Source organism: Callospermophilus lateralis, chromosome 7 (assembly GCF_048772815.1).
Source record: "Callospermophilus lateralis isolate mCalLat2 chromosome 7, mCalLat2.hap1, whole genome shotgun sequence".
Classification (NCBI taxonomy): Eukaryota; Metazoa; Chordata; class Mammalia; order Rodentia; family Sciuridae; genus Callospermophilus; species Callospermophilus lateralis.
Window position 1 is genome coordinate 46,814,151 of NC_135311.1, and position 18,868 is coordinate 46,833,018.

The 18,868-nt window shown below is 34.9% G+C and overlaps 1 protein-coding gene across 1 annotated transcript in view; it reads right to left on the minus strand.

The window, feature by feature from the left end:
- Positions 1–2,050: 2,050 nt before the first annotated feature.
- Positions 2,051–18,868, minus strand: part of LOC143403956 (rho GTPase-activating protein 29-like) — a 55,564-nt gene continuing 38,746 nt past the window's right edge. The window contains 12 exon segments of the mRNA XM_076862298.1: positions 2,051–2,901; positions 5,096–5,204; positions 5,335–5,650; positions 8,233–8,465; positions 11,909–12,046; positions 12,309–12,497; positions 13,020–13,159; positions 13,901–13,999; positions 16,275–16,327; positions 16,329–16,377; positions 17,618–17,775; positions 18,318–18,475. Of these exon segments, the coding sequence (XP_076718413.1) occupies positions 2,051–2,901; positions 5,096–5,204; positions 5,335–5,650; positions 8,233–8,465; positions 11,909–12,046; positions 12,309–12,497; positions 13,020–13,159; positions 13,901–13,999; positions 16,275–16,327; positions 16,329–16,377; positions 17,618–17,775; positions 18,318–18,475 (2,493 nt within the window).

An 18,868-nucleotide genomic window follows, 5' to 3' on the forward strand; every position in this document is an offset into this window, starting at 1 on the left:
TTATTTTTGTTCCTTTTACATACTATTCATAAAATGATGAAACCCAGAAAATCGTTATAAAACTGGGTATTTTATACATGAAACAGATCCAGTCATGTACACCTCTCAAATTCTAAACAATGAGAGTTACTATACTCTCAAAATAAACTTAAGTAAGTTTTGCTCAATTCTAATGAAATATACATTTTCACTGGTTGACAGTCCAGGTAGAAAAAGTATGTAAAATGATTTATAAGTCAAAACATTTCATACAAAAGGAATGGTTTTAACAAAACCCACACAATATCAAGAGAAAATGCATTGAATTTAAAAATTTCTAAAGTAGGCATTTTTTTTTTTTTTTTTTGCATTTTGTCCTGTCTTTATTGGTATTAGGTATTTAAACTCTGTGTTTTCATTTTCCAGAATAAATGAGTGGAGGTCGGTGGGCAGATTTTCCATCTCGTGGCAAGAGTCTCTGGAACTGAATCCTCCTTGTCCACACTTTCCCTGCAGATCCTTTAGAGATTCTCCACTTTGAGTGTGTGCTGCTGCAGGTTTGACAGCCATCCAGGAGGAAAACAAAAAACCAAAAAGTTCCAAATCTCCAATACCATCACCTTTGTCATAGTTCCACCATCGTTGGGAGAAGGAAATAGATCCCAAAGTCCTGTCTCACAACAGTCTAAACCCAGCTCACATTTACTATTAGTGGGTGAACAATCCAACGCTTGGTGAATTCTGCTTCACAGTGATAGGAAGAGCCGACATCGAAGGATCAAAAAGCGACATCACTATGAACACTTGGCCGCCACAAGCCAGTTTTCCGCGTGGTAACTTTTCTGACAACTTCTGCTACATTGTTCCAACATGCCAGCAGCTGTTCACCTTGGAGACCTGCTGCGGATATAAAGTAGGCATTTGTTTAGACCGTTATAGAAAATATCAAAAAGTTTGAAAATGTCATAAAATAAAATTTATACAGATGAAACTAAGTTGTAAAAAAACTCTCAAATGTATTAAAACTATCTAAAACCTAATAAGATATAACTATATAATTTAAAATATATTATATTATATGACATTATAATTTATACTATCATAATAATATAAATTATATTAATCTATATTACTTGTGATAATATAATTATTATATTATTATTTATATTACTATAATTTATATTAACATATTATATAATGTATTATATGAATTATACAATTACATATAATTTAAATTGAATTATATAATAGTATATTAATATAATATGATATTTATATTTAAATATGCAATAATTTAAATTATATACTTTAGTTATATCTTATTTGGCTTTAGATGGTTTTGATATATTTGATGATGTTTTACCCCTTAACTTCATCTGTATAAACTTTTAGTTTATGACAGTTCCAAACTTTTTGGTATTTAAGTGCATTTTCTTTCTACAATTTAATTGACTACCACATCTAAAAACTGACAATTAGAATGCAATTAGATACAGATTAGCAAGCTTTGGGGCCATTATATAATTAATATTTATATAAAGTTAATTGCCAATTGAAAAATAACATACCATATGTATGTGTGTAAGCTGTAACAAAAGTGGTCAAAGATTCACTATAATATTGTATGGGAAAAAATATATTCAAACCCTATAAAGATTTTTCAGGCACTTGCATTCAGAAACATTTTATAAATAAGCACTTAGTTTCACTCCATAATAAATCTGGTTATCCCCTACCACACCTATTTGTTGAGAACAATATCATATATAAGGGATGCATTTAAATGGATCATTTTATAGGGAAAATCATTTGAAATTTTAAAATCACAATACTTATTTTATACAAAACTTCAAAAACACAGAATTTAAAGATAATACCAGTGACGCACTATCATTCTATATGACTAAAACACTACCATTCTATATGACTAGCAAACACGATACAAGGCCAAAAGGCAAAATACACACTTTGGCCATCCTATACAAAAGGGGTTCTGTCAAAACGTTCTTTCAAAAAATAAACGCAACACGTAAAAACGAAACAAGAAAAAGAAAAACTGAATTTTGACAACCTACACAAACTGTGGGATTTCAGCTTCAAGGTCTTGTAACTCTTCCATTTGTTTTAGCCTGAGGCCCTGGCACATTGGATTCACGTCAGGCCTGCCGTGCTCTTCAGAGTGCTCTTTAGGCTCAGGAGCTGGCTTCAAAGCATACGCTGATGTGCTGTCTGCCTCTGGAACAGATTTCTCCACATGACTCAGGGGAGTAAGAGCTGTGCTAGGAGGCACTGTTGCTGAAGGTGAAGCTGGTCTCTCCTCAGTCCCCCTGACTTTGCTGGTCGGGGTACGTGGTTTGTAAAATGTTGTCCAGTGATGGGGCTGCAGTGTTCTTGCTGCTCTTGCAGGAACAAGATGGTAAGAATGAGAGGACCGTCTTTCTGATGCCTCTCTTGCTGATCTGGCTGGCATGCTGGGCTTTGTAGCACCAATGGAATGGTCACCACTAACTCTGATGCTCACTGTCATTTTTTCCTGGAGTGCACTAGGCACAATCACTGCACTCCTGCCAGTTAAGTTCTTTTGTTCACATTGTTGTCCCTGAGTTTTTTGTGGAAACTGCTGATCAAAGCCATAAAATTTGGAACAAACAGTAGTAGGGGTATCTTTTCTATTAAGTCCTTCAAAAGCAAGATTCTTGCAAAACTTGTCTGAATTTACATTTCCCACATTTCTGCTGTTTCTCTCACTAGGAGAGCTTGCAAGATGGAACCTATCTACAGACAAAATTGCATGTCCAATCTTGGTGGTTGGTGTATGCCTCTGTATGTTGTTCGTTGCCACATCAGATTTCAAACTAAGTGGTTCAGTGGTTTTACACATATCATCCATCTTTCGGGATAATGATTCAAGTTCTTTGTTATCTGAAAAAGAAAGAATTTTTTTTAACTTCATGGAGCTTGGTTAGTAATGAAGTGTGATTAGTTATAAATGGTCCTCTCTCAAAAACAACATAGTCTTATATATTTTTCCCAACATGATATTCTCAGTCATCGATGCAGAGGAATTACAAATTCACATAGCATTAAAGGTACATTTTGAATTAAATCCTTACTTTTTAAAAAAATTATCTAAATCAATACAATAAATAACCACAAAGCACATCATGTGTTGGTTAAATAAAACAATAACAAAAAAATTAACTCTTCCTGAAGTAACTTGTTTTAATATATTACCTATGAATGAATATTTTCTGGGTTAAGACAGTGCTGATTTCAACAGGCAGACACTGGTAACCGCAAAACAGTAACACTATTCTATAGACCAATCAAAGTCATGTCCTGAATTCCAAGAACTTTGCCTCCTCACTTCATCTGCTTTCCAGCTACATTCTGTCCATACTGAGGGCAACACACCAGAGAGGACTTGGACCCTCTCCCAGCTGATCCATTAATACATGGCAACATCCTCTGGTCAAAGGAAGGTTGAAGAGCTGTCAAAATTGCCATTCTGCTACTGGTTCTGGTGACTCCAGATATACTTCCTTCTCTTTCTCCTCTAGTCTGGTCCCAAGGTCCCTGTTTTCTCACCTAGAATCCTAGCATCTCCCACTCTGTCTTTGCTGCATGTACCCCAGAAGCTCCTGTTGCTAGAAAGGTGCAGCCCTCTGGCCAAGATCCTCTTCTCCCTGCTGAGAAACATCAGACAAACTATGTGCCTTGCCAGTGGTCTGACGGCTTTCCAATGGCCCTGTTCATAGCCCATGGTTCTCATCCCTGCCACCTGGTCCTTCTCCCACATCCTTGGGCAGTGGTTTGCAGACAGATGCACACCAGCATCACTTGCAGGTTATCATCTCATCTAACCTCCTTCTTCACCTGAGGCTGCTGGCCTCTCTTCCCTGGTTCCCAGGCACTGCTCATGTGATTTGCTGTCCTGGGCCCTTCTCCACATTGATAGAAGGGAGCTGAGCCATTGTGGTTGGATGGTAAACACCAGACCATAGTTACAGTCCTGCAGAATTCTAGCATCATGAAGAGTGCAGGCTCTGCAGCCAGCTGCCTGGGTGCTGGCTCAGCTTCTGCTCCAGTTCTGCCCTGGGCAAGTCCATTGCACTAGCCCTTCCTGCCTTCCTCTGTCAGGACAGACTCCTATATGGAGCTATGTTGGCATGTGGTCTTAATGATATACTAAAGGATATACTAAAGAACAGGCTTAGATTTACTTGGTATGTAAGGAAAACTTGACAATATTTAAACACTATTTATTGTTATTACTATACCTACTTGGGATTCCAATTTCCTTGGACAGTGAAATAAGGTTACATTTAGGAATGAGACAGGATGAGGTTCAAATTTTGAATCAATAATAATTTAGGGACATGACTCTTGGCATTATTAACCTTCCTCAGACTGTTAGCTATGGCTTAAATGAGGCCCAGGTTCATAGCACAGAAGTGCTAATAAGATCAAATCAGATAAATGGAATCAGTGAGTCCAGTGCTTTTCTTAGCAGATAGATAATTGACTCCCTTTGTTTTCAGACTTTGTCAGGCCACATTCATTGATATTTAATTAATTTTAGACATCAATTTAACATATATGGCTATATTTTGAAAAAATTGGAATTTAGCTCCAGTAAAACAGTAACAAATGGAAGCTTTTTGATCACCTTAACAGAAACCATTCACTGAAATAAAATTAACAAAAAAACAATGAACAAAAGGACTGGGCCAAGAAAATGGAAGACATGTGTGCTTAATGTGCTAAGTTCGGCCACAGGTAAAGGGACATCAAAAACCTTTAGGAGTCTATTTTTTTGAGTTTCAGGAGTCCACTTTATTTCTTCCTTGACTTTAATTGATGACAAGAAGTAAAAATAAAAACAAATCTCAGAAGGAGAACAAAAATGAATTCCAAGATATCTCCTTACAAGAAAGAAACAAAAAAATGATATTCATTTAAATGACATTCATTAAACTTTCTCAATGGCTAGCAAAGTTAACTAATAAAACCTTGAAGTTTGAACTTCCCTCAACTTCATTCACCTTGGTTTTTAATCAAGACTTATTTGCAAAGTTTGAAAATATATAAACATATATGTTACATGACCACTCACCAATGAGATGTGCATCACATATTTCCAATGCATTTTGCTTCCATTCTGATTCCTCAAATGATGTAGCCGATTCAAAATTTTCACTTTCACTGTCTGCAGTGTGAATATCCTATTAATGCAAAAAAAAATTTAAACTGAAAAAGCAAAATACACCTCAAAATAAAAAGTTCAAAGACTGTTAAGTTATTAACATAAACATCACATAGTTCTAATGTAATTCTATAATAATCAAAACTCACTTCCTTTGAAGAAAAATATTGTGACTTTGTGGAATGTTCTGGTGATATCATGGGTTTGGAAGGACAGCTTTTATCCACCAGAGGTGCAATAACACTTGTACTACATGTAACATTTTGTGACTCTAGGAACTCATCGAAGATCATCTGTGAGTTGGTAATGAGAAACTCTACCAACAGGGCCTGATTGGCATATGCAGCAAGGGAGGAGGAGATAGTAACAGGAGCGGCTGCAGGTCTTGGCCTCATGAGACATGGTCCAAATACCACTCCCAAGTTTTTTGAATTCATCAGGTTTTCTTCAGAATGGTCTACTACCCTGAAAAGAAGAACACATAAAGTATATGAGATTTGCCTATTAGAGGTCCTTAATGGTAGTTTACTATGAATTGAGAAGGGTCAAGAAAACATGGGCTATAGAAGTCTACAAAACATTTGTCAAGGGTCAAGTTTGGTGGGTCTAGGAAAAGAATCATTTGTTTGATCATAATACCAGACACCAAACTGAGTTTCAGAGTACTATATTAGGATAAAATTCATGTAAATAGAAGGAACTACTGAACTCTTACCAGCAGAAGAAAAAAAAATACCCCTTAAAAAATTGCTCCATCTTTGTATATACTCCCAGTTTCTGGAAACTGAAACATCACTGTCAATTTCTCTCACAGCCCACAGTTTTCTTTTTTAAAAAATATTTTTAGTTAGTTACCTTTATTTTATTTATTTTTTTATGCAGTGCTGAGTATTAAACCTAGTGTCTCACAAACTAGTCACACTCCCAGCCCCTGACAGCTAGTTTTCTAGCCTAGATGATTCTCTCTCCTGAACATCTCTCTGTTCTACTGCTACTATCAATGTTCTGGTTTTACTTCAAGCACTCGCTGCTTTTTAGTTCTACGACTATTCAAGGAGATCTGACGCTATCATGAATGGGGTAGTTTTCCTAATTTCTCTCAGAGGATTCATCACTGATGTATAGGAATGCATTGGATTTATGGGTATTGATTTTATATCCTGCTACTTTGCCAAATTGATTTATTATTAATTCTAGTTTTCTAGTGGAGTTTTTTGGATCCCCTAAGGATAGAATCATGTCATCAGCAAATAATGATAGCTTGAGTTCTTCTTTCCCTGTTCATATCCCTTTAATTTCGTTCATCTGGCTAGAGTCTCAAGGACTATGTTGAATAGAAGTGGTGAAAGAGGGCATCCCTGTCTTGTTCCAATTTCTAGAGGAAATGCTTCCAATTTTTCTCCATTTAGAATAATGTTAGCCTTAGGTTTAGCAAAGATAGCTTTTACAATGTTGAGGTATATTCCTACTTCCCTAGTTTTTCTAGTGTTTTGAACATAAAAGGGGTGCTGTATTTTGTCAAATGCTTTCTCTGTATCAATTGATATAATCGTATGATTATTTTCTTTAAGTCTATTAGTGTGATTAATTAATTTATTGATTTCTGTATGTTGAATCAATCTTGCATCCCTGGAATAAACCCCACTTGATCATGGTGTGCTATTTTTTAAATATGTTTTTGTATGGGATTGCCAGAATTTTATTGAAAATTTTTGCATCTATGTTCATCAGAGATATTGGTCTGAAATTTTGTTTCCTTGATGTATCTCTGCCTGGTTTTGGTATCAGAATGATACTAGCTTCATAAAATGAATTTGGAAGGGTTCCCTCCTTTTCTATTTCATGGAATAATTCAATGCCCTTCAATATATGAATGGATAAATAAAATGTGGTGCATATATACACAATGGAATGTTACTCAGCATTAAAAGAGAATTAGATTATGGCATTTGCAGGTAAGTGGATGAAGTTGGAGAATATCATGCTAAGTAAAGTAAGACAATCCCAAAACACCAAAGGCCAAATGTTCTCTCTGATAAGTGGATGCTGATCCATAATGCAGATGATGTTGTAGGAAGAAAGAGGATTTTTGACTGGGTCAAGGGGAAGGAGGTAAGGGAATAGGACATGAGGGTAGGAAAGATGGTGGAATGAGACGAACATCACTACCCTAGATGCATGTATGACTGCATATTTGGCGCAATTCTATATCATGTACAACCAGAGAAATGAAAAGTTATGCTCCATTTGTGTATAATGGATCGAAAAGCTTTCTACTGTCATGTATAACTAATTAGAACTAATAAAAATTTTTTAAATAAATTTTTAAAAAAGGAGATCTGAATTACAAAAGGCCTCCCCTCCAACGCATTTTTCATATTGCTATCAGAAAAATCTATCAGGAAAATCTGAGCATGTGAAATTCCTGATTACAAGTCTTTAGTGGTTACAGAAATAATATGGTCAACTCATCTGTCAGGTACATAGATTTTCTTATCAGGCCTGTAGGTAGCTCAGTTCCTGCTACTTCTTGCTATATTATAGCCTAATTAAATTATATTTTCCAAATGTAAAATGTTTTCTTGTGTCTCCATGTCTGTTATCCTCTGCCTAGTATGCTCGTTTGCACATTCTCTACCAAATCCCACTCAGTTCTTAAAATCTGACTAAAGGGCTTGCCTCCTCTGTTTTACCCCTAATCCCAGACTTCCTCTGCATGCCTTCATGCTGTGCACAGCTACTAGAAAAAGGATGATGCTGTACTGTGGTTATATACAGATCTGTCTCCCAAGATGATGAGCCCACAAACAGAAACCCTGTGTTTCCATGATGTTTTGCCCAGCCAGAGCCTGACATACAGGGGGTATCTGAGGGAACAGTGTTGGCTGCATGAACATATATTCAATGTCTTCCTTTCCCAACACAAAATAAAAACATCATAAAAAATGAAACAATCACTTTGAAAACAATACCACAACAGTATAAATGTACTTAATACTATTGCACTGTACAATTAAAAATGGTTAAGACAGTATAAAAATTCATACCGTTTAAGATGTATGATAAGGTAATGAAGACTGTTAAAATTTGATGTTGGCAATTGTCTTAGAAGGACCTTGCTTTTTAGAAGAATTCGGTTTATTTCTACACACGTATTTGGGTATGTTTTCTCCTTGGGGTTATCATTTTTGGTATCTTGCTCTTCATTAATATGTTGGATCTCTTGTGCAAGGTCCATAAATTCCTTGTACCATCGGAATAAAATCAATGGTTCCGGGAGCTAAAGAAATAAAATTACATTAAAAATTACATTAAATTACATTAAAAATATCTCTTTTTTGTTAAAAATCAACAATTAGTAAGAGTTACTCAAATGATTTTTTTTATCATTTCAGTGTACCTTTGGCTACTTGATGTCCTATATTATCTGTAGAAGGTTAGGGTGTTGCCCTGTGATCAGTTTATATCCTCACCACTCTGGGGTCTGAAGCAAGTCACTTAACCTCTTGGAGCTTTAGGTAATAATGAAGGCTACTCTCTAACACTATTTCAAGAATTGAGCAGTTTCCCACATAAAAGTCTTGGACATACAAAATTCCTAAAACAGAATGCAAGTTTATCATATTGGACCCAATTCATCTCCTCTTCTTGACTGGCTAATAAAAGAAATAAAGGATGACACATTATGAGACTTATAGTCATTCAAAGGTATCAACCTCCATTTCTCAGTTGAGGTATCTGTAAAATGTGATTAAAGAGTTATCAATACTTTCCTGAAATAACATTGTAGATCTGGCAATTAATACTTAATTTCTTTCTCTCCTGCAACCCCACTAAAATACAGTAGGCCAATGAGGACTAGGAAAATAGAGAAAACAAAAGCAACAATTCACAAATAGAAGAGCAGATTAACAAGTCCTGATGCAATAGTTCCAAGAAAGCTGACCCCTTATCATTCAACATGATTTTCAGAATCCTAAAGGGATTTGGACAATAAGTACCAGGTCCTCTGACCTTGGGGTAGGGTGCAGGTGGGCCAGCTGAGACAGCTTAGCTCTCTATAGAATCCTGTCTCCACTCCATGTTCTCGAGCAATCTCCTTCCTAAAAATCTGGAAATGTTTTCTCTGGGCAACATGATACAGAGGCTCTCTGAATAGGGGCAATGCCAAACCTAAGGAACAGAGAGGTGACTGTCTGAAAATGGGGATTTGTTGGCTGTCTGCACAGCTCCTGCAATCATCGTTCCCACCCTGGCTCCCACAGTATTGGTACCATATCTCTAGGCAAGGAAAACCCTTTTCCAGGGGGGATCAAACCAGTCCAAGAGCAGGGAACTAGAGACATGTAATCAGGCATATATCAAACAGTCCATCTAGACCACTTTATAATAAAGTTCCAAGTTTTAAAAAGCCTTGATGTGTTCAAGAGCTTCCAAAGAGATTTCAAGTCCAAAATCTAACATAACTAGACATCATTAAAGACAAAAATCAAAATGGGTATAAAAAAAACAAATTGAAGGTCTAAAACTATGCTGTCAATATGCTGAACACTAGTCATATATGGTGAAAAAGTACTGGAAGTACAACTGATCAAAATTAAGATGTGCTCTAAATGAAAAAATAGACACTAGATTTCAAAGACTAAGAGCTCAAATATAAATCAATAAATAAATATCTCATAATTTTAAAATAATATTCAAAATGTTAAATAATATATTAAAATTAACTTTACCTATTTTTAAAATTTTATATGGCTATAGAAAATTTAATGTTATATATGAGGGTCACATTGTATTTATACAGAGGGTTAGAGGCTAAATAGAGAAAAGAACCCTTACAAAAAAATCTATGACTATCCACAAAGGAATAGAAAATCATAATTCTTGAAAATTAAAATATGATCTTAGGAATGAAGTAATTTATATTAGTCAAGAAGATAAAGCTGAGGAAATGTCTTAGAAAGTTATTGAAGAAAGAAAGAAGAAGAATAGAAGAAAGGTAAGGGAACTAGAGAACCATTTATGGGTTATTGAGTATGCAAACAAGAGCTTCAACTAGAGAGTACAAAGAAAGAGGGGGGAATGGGCAATAAAAATCAAGAAAAGTTCAAAGAACTAAAGCACTGACAACTATCAGAGCTCATGGAGTGGCCAGAATAGTGGATGGAAATATATCCACATCATTATTCATCACTGTAAAGTCTTAGAATAATGTGGCATGGGAGAGATTCTATTAGCTATAGAGGGACAAAACAATAGGCACAGAGTTAGGAATGAAATAAGACGGATTCACGGTGTGAACAGAACAACAACAACCAAAAAAAACCCTGCCTTCAAAATTCAGAGGAAAAAGAATTTCCAGCCTACAATACTAAAAAGTCCCACACTATCTACACTAGTCCATTTCTAGTCAAGACAGTAGGAAAACATTTACGGATGAACAGGTTTCAAATATTTAATCCTACTTAAAGGACAGACATAACCAAAACAGAATACCCCCCAAACAAGGAAAACAGGAGAGGTGTTCCATCACAAAAGAGAGGAGAGGAGAATGATCTCAGGATGACAGCTAATAACCAAATTAAAAAGGATCTGCAAGGGAGCAAAAGAACAACAATGATGTTGTAGGAAGAAAGAGGATTTTTGACTGGGTCAAGGGGAAGGAGGTAAGGGAATAGGACATGAGGGTAGGAAAGATGGTGGATAGATCAAGGACTTATCAGCATGACTCTATCATTATCTCTTCATTTTTACCCAGGGATAGATGCCAGCTGAATCTGACCCAAATCATTTTGTACTTGGCTCATGACAAAATGCCAGTTAAGTTCCTGTAATCCCTCTGTAAGCCACTGCCTAAAGCCAGCAACATCACTTCACTCCACAGATGTGTGTGTGTGTGTGTGTGTGTGTGTGTGTGTTTACCTATTCCCGCAAACCGCAGGTATAACAGTAAACATAAAAAATGACAATATAGGACAGCCCACTCCCTGACCATATTCCTGCTAGACTTCTAGTATCTACCTTATAGGAAGAGTTATGCCTGATGCCCCAAATATTATGAACTTCATGGCCTTGCCTACTAACCTCCCAAAATAGCTATTTTGAAACATCACTGAAGGCAAAGCTAGACTATGATCTAGATACTGTCCTACTTATTGAATATTCCTAACAGTGTGAACACTGGCCTTTACTTATACAGATACATTTATGCTTTTAGTCAGTGTTCTAAAACTTAAAGATAACAAAAACTTAATGAGTGTTATTTATTCCTGTATGTTTATCCCTTTAACATGGTTAGGAGGGATCTCCAAGATGGAGTTGGGAGGCTGCAACATGGAAGAGGTACATGGAAGTCTTGTACAAGGAATAGTAATATTTTATTTTCTTAAGTGGAATTTGATTTTATTATTATTGTTCTTTAAATTGTACGTATATTTTATATACATTTTATGATCTGTACATTAATAATGAGAAAAACATCAACATGGGAGGATTAGTGAAGTGGAGTGGGGAGATAAAGGGAGGAAAAAAGAGGACCGAAGTAGAGTGAGTCAGATTTATGCATGTATGAAATTGTCAGGATGAACCGAGCTACTATGTATAAATATAATGCTCTAATCAAAAAAATAGAAAGACATAATCTGTGCCAATGAAACTATATGAAATATAAAATATATTTTAGCTCTTTTTATTTTATGTTGTAGTTTACAATAAAAACTTCACCTGTCGAAGGTATAATTTTAAGGCTTCACAGATGTCGTGTGAATTAAATTCTGACATGTCTACCAAATGCATTCCATTCTCCAAAGCTTGACACAGTTTTGCAGTTTTTGCTTTGTTTCCACTGACACGATAAATTCCCTTGAATAGAAAAGAAAAAAAATGATGAAAAATTCTACTTCAGTACAAAGAGCTAAATTTAGACATCTGATATATCTCCTTCAATTTGTACTAGTATTTTAGGGAAAAAAACAAGTTAAAGTCAAATTAACATTTCCCAAATAAATGTGAATAAATTCAGTTATTAAAAACTGAGAGTATTGATTTTCTTAAAGTCTCTTTTTCATTAAAACAAATCACACAGGCATTTATGTTTTTAGAATTTTAAGAGTTAACAACATACCTGTAAACACAAGGCTCTCTTTTCAATCTCTGAAGCACATATTTTGAGTATAAAAGGAATGCCATCTGGCTCCTTTTTTGTAACTCTTGTGAATTCTGCTCCAAATAAGTGTGTTTTCCCCAGAAGTTTCCGGTGACCACAAAAGATAACTAAGTTTTCCATACATTTATGATGACAAACAAGGAGACACTACAAGAAAATGATATTTTAAAACTGATTAACTCACCCTAAAACTATTCAAAACTAAGCAAACTACAGCCAGACTAATAACAACAAAAATGAGTTAAAAAGTATTACTTGTAGTTTATGAAATACATTTAACAGCAAAATAAAGTAGAAAACTATAGAAGATAAACTGTGGGACTTTATTAAAAATGTACTGGCAGAGCCAGATGTGATGGCATATGCCTATGATTCCAGCTACTTGAGGGGTTAAAACAGGAAGATCACAAGTTGAAGGCCAGCTCAACATAGAAAGACCCCCATTTCAAAACACAATTTAAAAAGGGGTGGGGATATTGCTCAGGGGTAGAGTGCTTGCCTGGCATGCGTAAGACCCTGAATTTAATTCCCAGGAGTATAAACAACAAATTTATATATATTTAATACATGTGTGTGAATACACACACATCTCCTAATAAGTAAAACCATAACAAAAAAAGTATATAGCAAAAAAATAAGGGGGCCAATATGACTCCAAAAATATCTTACCTCCTTACATTTAACACCTTGGAACACTACAATGCCTTCACAATATCTGCATTTTGAGGGGGATTTCAATTTTCGGAACTTGTGAGTAACAGCTGCCTTTGACATCAATGGTTTCTTAAATGCTCCAAGGGAACTGGGTTCTTATAACAGAAATATAAGAAGGGTAGAATGACAAAAAAATATACTACATGATATTGTACTTAACAGGCAATCTAGCTTATTATATTTTAATATTATATTGGTATTATAGGTATCAAATGTACAAAATTAATTTATGAGAGTCTAATTTGAGTCACTAAGGTAACTGACTTTACTTTTATATCCTTCGACACCCAAAACATTCCTTATTCTCAAGAAGTACACTGAGTCTACTCTTCCTGCTTGGTTTCTTATACTCTTTCTTTCAAAGGAGATTTCTCAGACTTTCTCAGGCATGCTTCCTTTTAACAGTTAGTCATTGTACTGGGTTTATGAAAGAAGATCAGACCTAGCCTGCTATTTTAATACCATGCCAATACTTCTAATTTTGTTGCTATTTGTGTGTATTTGTGTGTGTGTGTGTGTGTGTGTGTGTGTGTGTGTGTGGTGCTGGGAATTGAACCTATGACCTTGTGCATGCTAAGCAAGTACTCTACCACTAAGCTGTTATTCCTAACCCTGCCACTTATTCTTCTATTTGTATTTCAGATAACTGATTAGTACATTATCAACTAATATTTGAACATAATTACTGGGATATATTTAAGTTACTGTGTGATGCTTTTGTTTATTACACAGCAAAGTAATGATTCTTTAAAATTATACTATCTTTCAGATCTTATGATATGCTACTACTTCAACTAGTTTAATGGGTTTTCATTCAGGTAAATACAATGTAATACCAGCTTCTAAAGGTGAAGGTGGCTCTCTTTCATCTAAATCATCTGCAGAAGGCATGGTTCCACTGAATGGAGTTTGTGGAAGTTTTTGATGAAAGTCTCCTAAAAGAAAATTGTTGATACCATTGCCTGGCTATTCATTTTAGAACAGAAATGGGAAATGACGATATTTTTGGAATTATGCAAGTCACACTATTTTATTAGCTTCAATCCAAAAATTTGCTTCCATTCTTATACTCTAGATAACAGGGAATTACGATGCTCATTCCTTCTTGGGAACAAAAGGAATTTAACTAAATTTATCTGACTTTTCCAAATAAATTTAAAACTTAGGATCATATATTCATATGAGAACTTACTGCCAACTTCTGATAGAAAGCATTAGAGGTTGTAAGCTTCACAAAAATAGGTAGTATCTAGGGGCTGGAATTGTGGCTCAGTGGTAGAGCACTTGCCTAGCATGTCCAAGGATCTGGGTTTGATCCTCAGCACCACATAAAAATAAATAAATAAAATAAAAGTATAAAAAAGGTAGTATCTTATATTCATGTTCTATATCTAATATCTGACAGAGTGGCTAGCAAAATATAAAGTTGTCATTAAATGTTTATTAAATTATTAATAAATGTACACAATACAATCTAAGGCCTTCTAAAATATACAAAAATTATTTGAACCTGATAATACAATAGTAAAATTAAATTATGTTATTAGTAAATCAGGAGATAGGAAACAGGGAGAACCCAGGGATCTCTAGCCAAGAGCTGAAATCACAAGTTCAAACTATGTCACAGGACACTACTATGTATATATCAAAGCATGTTTGGAAGTAGACTGACTAGCAGAGATTTACTCTGCTGAAATTATAAACAGGTCTACAACTGAGTAAAGAATTCACTTTAACTCAAGGTCTTTAAACAATCTTAGCTTCAGTTAGTAACACTTTTCATAAATGATTTTAAGCAACACCCTCTTCTCAAAAGGATTTTTCTGTTCAATATGCTCACACGTGGGTGTCTAGTTTTTACTTTGAATGTGTTCCCAATGACTAAAAAATCACAAGTTCACATGTTCCATTTTAGAACTATTCTAATTATAAAACAGTTCCCTCATATTATTGAACAAAAATCTGCCTCTGTATGAATCCCAGTCTTTGGATATATTTTTTTTTCTCACGGGGGCAAACAAGAACTCTAATTCATTTCATTTCATTTCATTCCATGTCCTTAAGTTTCTTTTCTCAAGTAAGGCATCCCTCAGTCTCACCCATTTATCATGAGATAGAAATTCCAAATTTTTGCCTTCATCACATGACATCTATAAGATTCCAAATGGGTTAAGGGTTGTTCTAGATTAGGTCTTAATTTCTGGCACTACCTATAATATTCAGTTAAATATTTAGGCTCCAGAGTGTCCCTTGAATAGAGGTAGTGGGAAATGAGAAAGTAGCACCTATTAATCAATCTACAAACCCCAGTGCTGCATGGCAAAAATACTAACTTTAAATACAAGACATTAATCCGAATATATAAAACTGTGCAATATGTAAAATACTTTAAAAATGGCTTTGGAATTTGATGAGGTCAAACCCTAAAACATCCCCATCGTGAGTCTAGGAGGAAGGCAGATAGCCAGAAAGGACTATAGCAGTCTTTGGTGGAAGAATGTGGAAGCAAGAATCTCCTGGCTTTAAATGCTACTTCTCCTGCTAGCTATATAACCCATGGTGAATTATCCTCTTTGATATTACTAAGAGGGAGTTCAAAACATTTGCTCTACAAGGATTTTGAGATTATTCATATCATAGTACTTTAAAGCACATTTGTAAAAAAATAGCAATAATCAATCATAGGCTCAAGGATTGGCATAATGAAATTGTTTATTATAGCAATTACTGCAAAACAATTCAAAAGATCAATCATGATATTCAAGTTCATGGACTAGAATACAGTAGTAAAAATAAGGCCAACTATTCACATTAACATAACATGCATGAATTAAGTCACAAAATATTATGATTGAATTTGAACAACATCCAGAAGAGGTCAAAACTCTACTACATATAGGTACTAAAAACATTTAAAATATCTACAGAATGATTTTAAAAATAGTCAGGATAATGGTTTATGCTGGTGGGAGCTAAAGCAGTGTTATCAAGAAGGAGTACCCAGGGTGCTTCTAATGTCCTAATATTTTTATTGAGGGTCTGTTTCATTCTCTTTCTTTAATCTGTACATATATATGTATATTCTCATCTATATTTGAGACACTTCATTATAAAAATAAGTTAGTTATAAATATTCCCCAAATGATTATTTTAATATTTTAATTATTTAATTTCATTGAATTTTACTGATAGACTTAAATATTTATGTACCTGGACTTATAGATTCTGAATCCAAGGATCCAGATTCACTGCTCCCTCCAGTACTCTAAGTCACTAAACATCCCAAATGTCCATGATCTTATGAAAGCAGAATCTTTTTTTTTTTTTTTGCGGGGGGGGGGGGGGGGGGCGGGCGGGGTTGCTGGGGATTGAACTCATGGCCTTGTGCATGTGAGGCAACCACTCTACCAACTGACCTATATCCCCAGTACCACAGATGCCCTTCAACAGATGAATGGATAAAGAAACTGTGGTATACGTACACAATGGAATATTACTCGGCATTAAAAGAGAATAAAATTATGGCATTTGCAGGTAAATGGATGAGATGGAGAATATCATGCTAAGCAAAGTAAGCCAATCCCAAAAATCCAAAGGCGAAATATTCTCTCTGATAAGTGGATGCTGATCCATGGAGGTGGACAGGGGTGGGGGACAGATGGGAAAAATGGAGGAAATTTCATTGGGCCAAGGGGAGGGTGAGGGGGAAGGGGCATGGAGACAGGAAAAATGATGGAATGAGATAAACATCATTACCCTAGGTACATGTATGACTGCACATATGGTGCAACACTACATAGTATACAACCAGAGAAATGAAAAGTTGTGCTGCAATTGTGTACAATGAATCAAAATGCATTCTGCTGTCATATATTGTAAAAAGAACCATCTTTGGGCTGGGATTGGGGCTCAGTGGTAGTGCACTTGCCTGGCATGTGTGAAGCACTGGGTTCAATTCTCAGCAGCACGTATAAATAAATAAAATAAAGGTCTGTCAACAACTAAAAAAAAAATTTTAAAAATGAACCACCTTTAAGAAAAGAATATTTAAAGTCAAAACTTAGCTAACAGGTAGATTTCATAAGGTAAAATACTGACATTACATAAAATGAGACAATTCAGATTTGTTTAACAATGACCAATTATGGACTTTAAGGCAGGCATGTGGTTACAATCATGACTAGGTCTCACAGAGTTACTTTATAAAGCCTGATTTTCTGGTTCTAGAGCTCTAGTTTATTTAATGACCAATGAACAATTTGCTCTTTCATAAACCTGTATTCTCTTCAGAGTGAAAAACACCTGTTAGGGGCTAGGGTTGTAGCTCAGTGTTAGAGCACTCTCCTAGCACACATGAGAAACTGGGTTCAATCCTCAGCACCACATAAAAATAAATAAAATAAAGCTATTGTGTCCAACTACAAATGAACAATAAATATTTTTAAAAGAATGAAAGAGAAAAGGAAAGAAAGAAAGAAAGACACCTGTTAGATCTCCATTGTTAGAGTGATTATAACCAGTGATTTGAAAAAATTAACCTTCAAGTGAATCACCTGGGAGATCTTGTTCAAATGCAAAGTCTGGATTGAAACTCAATCTGTCCTCTTCAATTTTATTACAACTGTCAGGAAGGCACACAACATCCTTTAAAGAGTGAGAAAGGCCACATCTGGACATCTGGGAACTATTTGTTAATGGTTTATTTACATTCCTAAGAAAAAGCAAATAAAGCTCAGCACTAACAATAAATCTACTTTGTACTATAGTCAGAAAAATTTGTTGATTTAATAAATGTAGAATAATTAACTAAATATAATGAACAAACTGTTACATGATTCAGCTTTTTAAAGGAGATATGGATAAAACTTTTATTTTCACAGTTGAAACATTGATAGAAATAGCAACAATCAGTAATGCATGTTATGATTAAACTTTTGTAGTATCATCTCAGTGGAAAATATAGGTTAAATTTTCTGGACATTCAAAATGTATATGATTGTCATTTGCCATTCCCAAAGGATTTTTAAGTCTCACAGAAGTGAGGTCAGTATCAAAATGGAAAGCTTTACTCTCAAGTGAGTTACATCTATTCATTGAATGGACTTACTAAGAAACCACAAAATAATACAAATGAAATTTTTCAGAAATTTTTAAAGTTAATTCTATCAATATTAGAAAATATACCTCTTTATACCACATAGGAACTTAGTAGATGTTTTATTTCTAGAAATTCATCTATATATTAACTCTTACCCATCAACTTTTTCTTCTTCAGTTGACTTTGTAGCCTTCACAAATTCACTGTACTCTTGGCCTGGATCATAAAGTTTGGCATTATCACAGCGAAAGTCTAAACTGTTTGCAAGGGAGGCAGCCTGCAAGTGCTGCATCTGGAACAGATTAACTGTTACCTATCATCACAGACACAAAAGGCAGAAAAGACTTGTGATATACAGAATGCATTATAAATAAATGTACATTGACTTCAATGAATGAACCAATAAAAAAGGGCACACAAGTGAAACAGCTCTGAATACCACTATACACATGGTATATTGCCCAATATTATGAAAGATAAAGATTGTAAACTAAAAGAGAAGTTCGAATCTAATAACTAGGTGAACTCATTTGCTACAAAACTGTTTTTAAACTGTAAAGTTTAAAAAATACAAGCCACGTCCCTGATGGTTCACAATTTGAGGATCCATAGCTCTGTACCCTGATGGTCTGACCACACTGCCTAAACTTACTTGCATGACCATGATGATCAAGTTATTTATAACCAGTGATTTGAAAAAAATTAA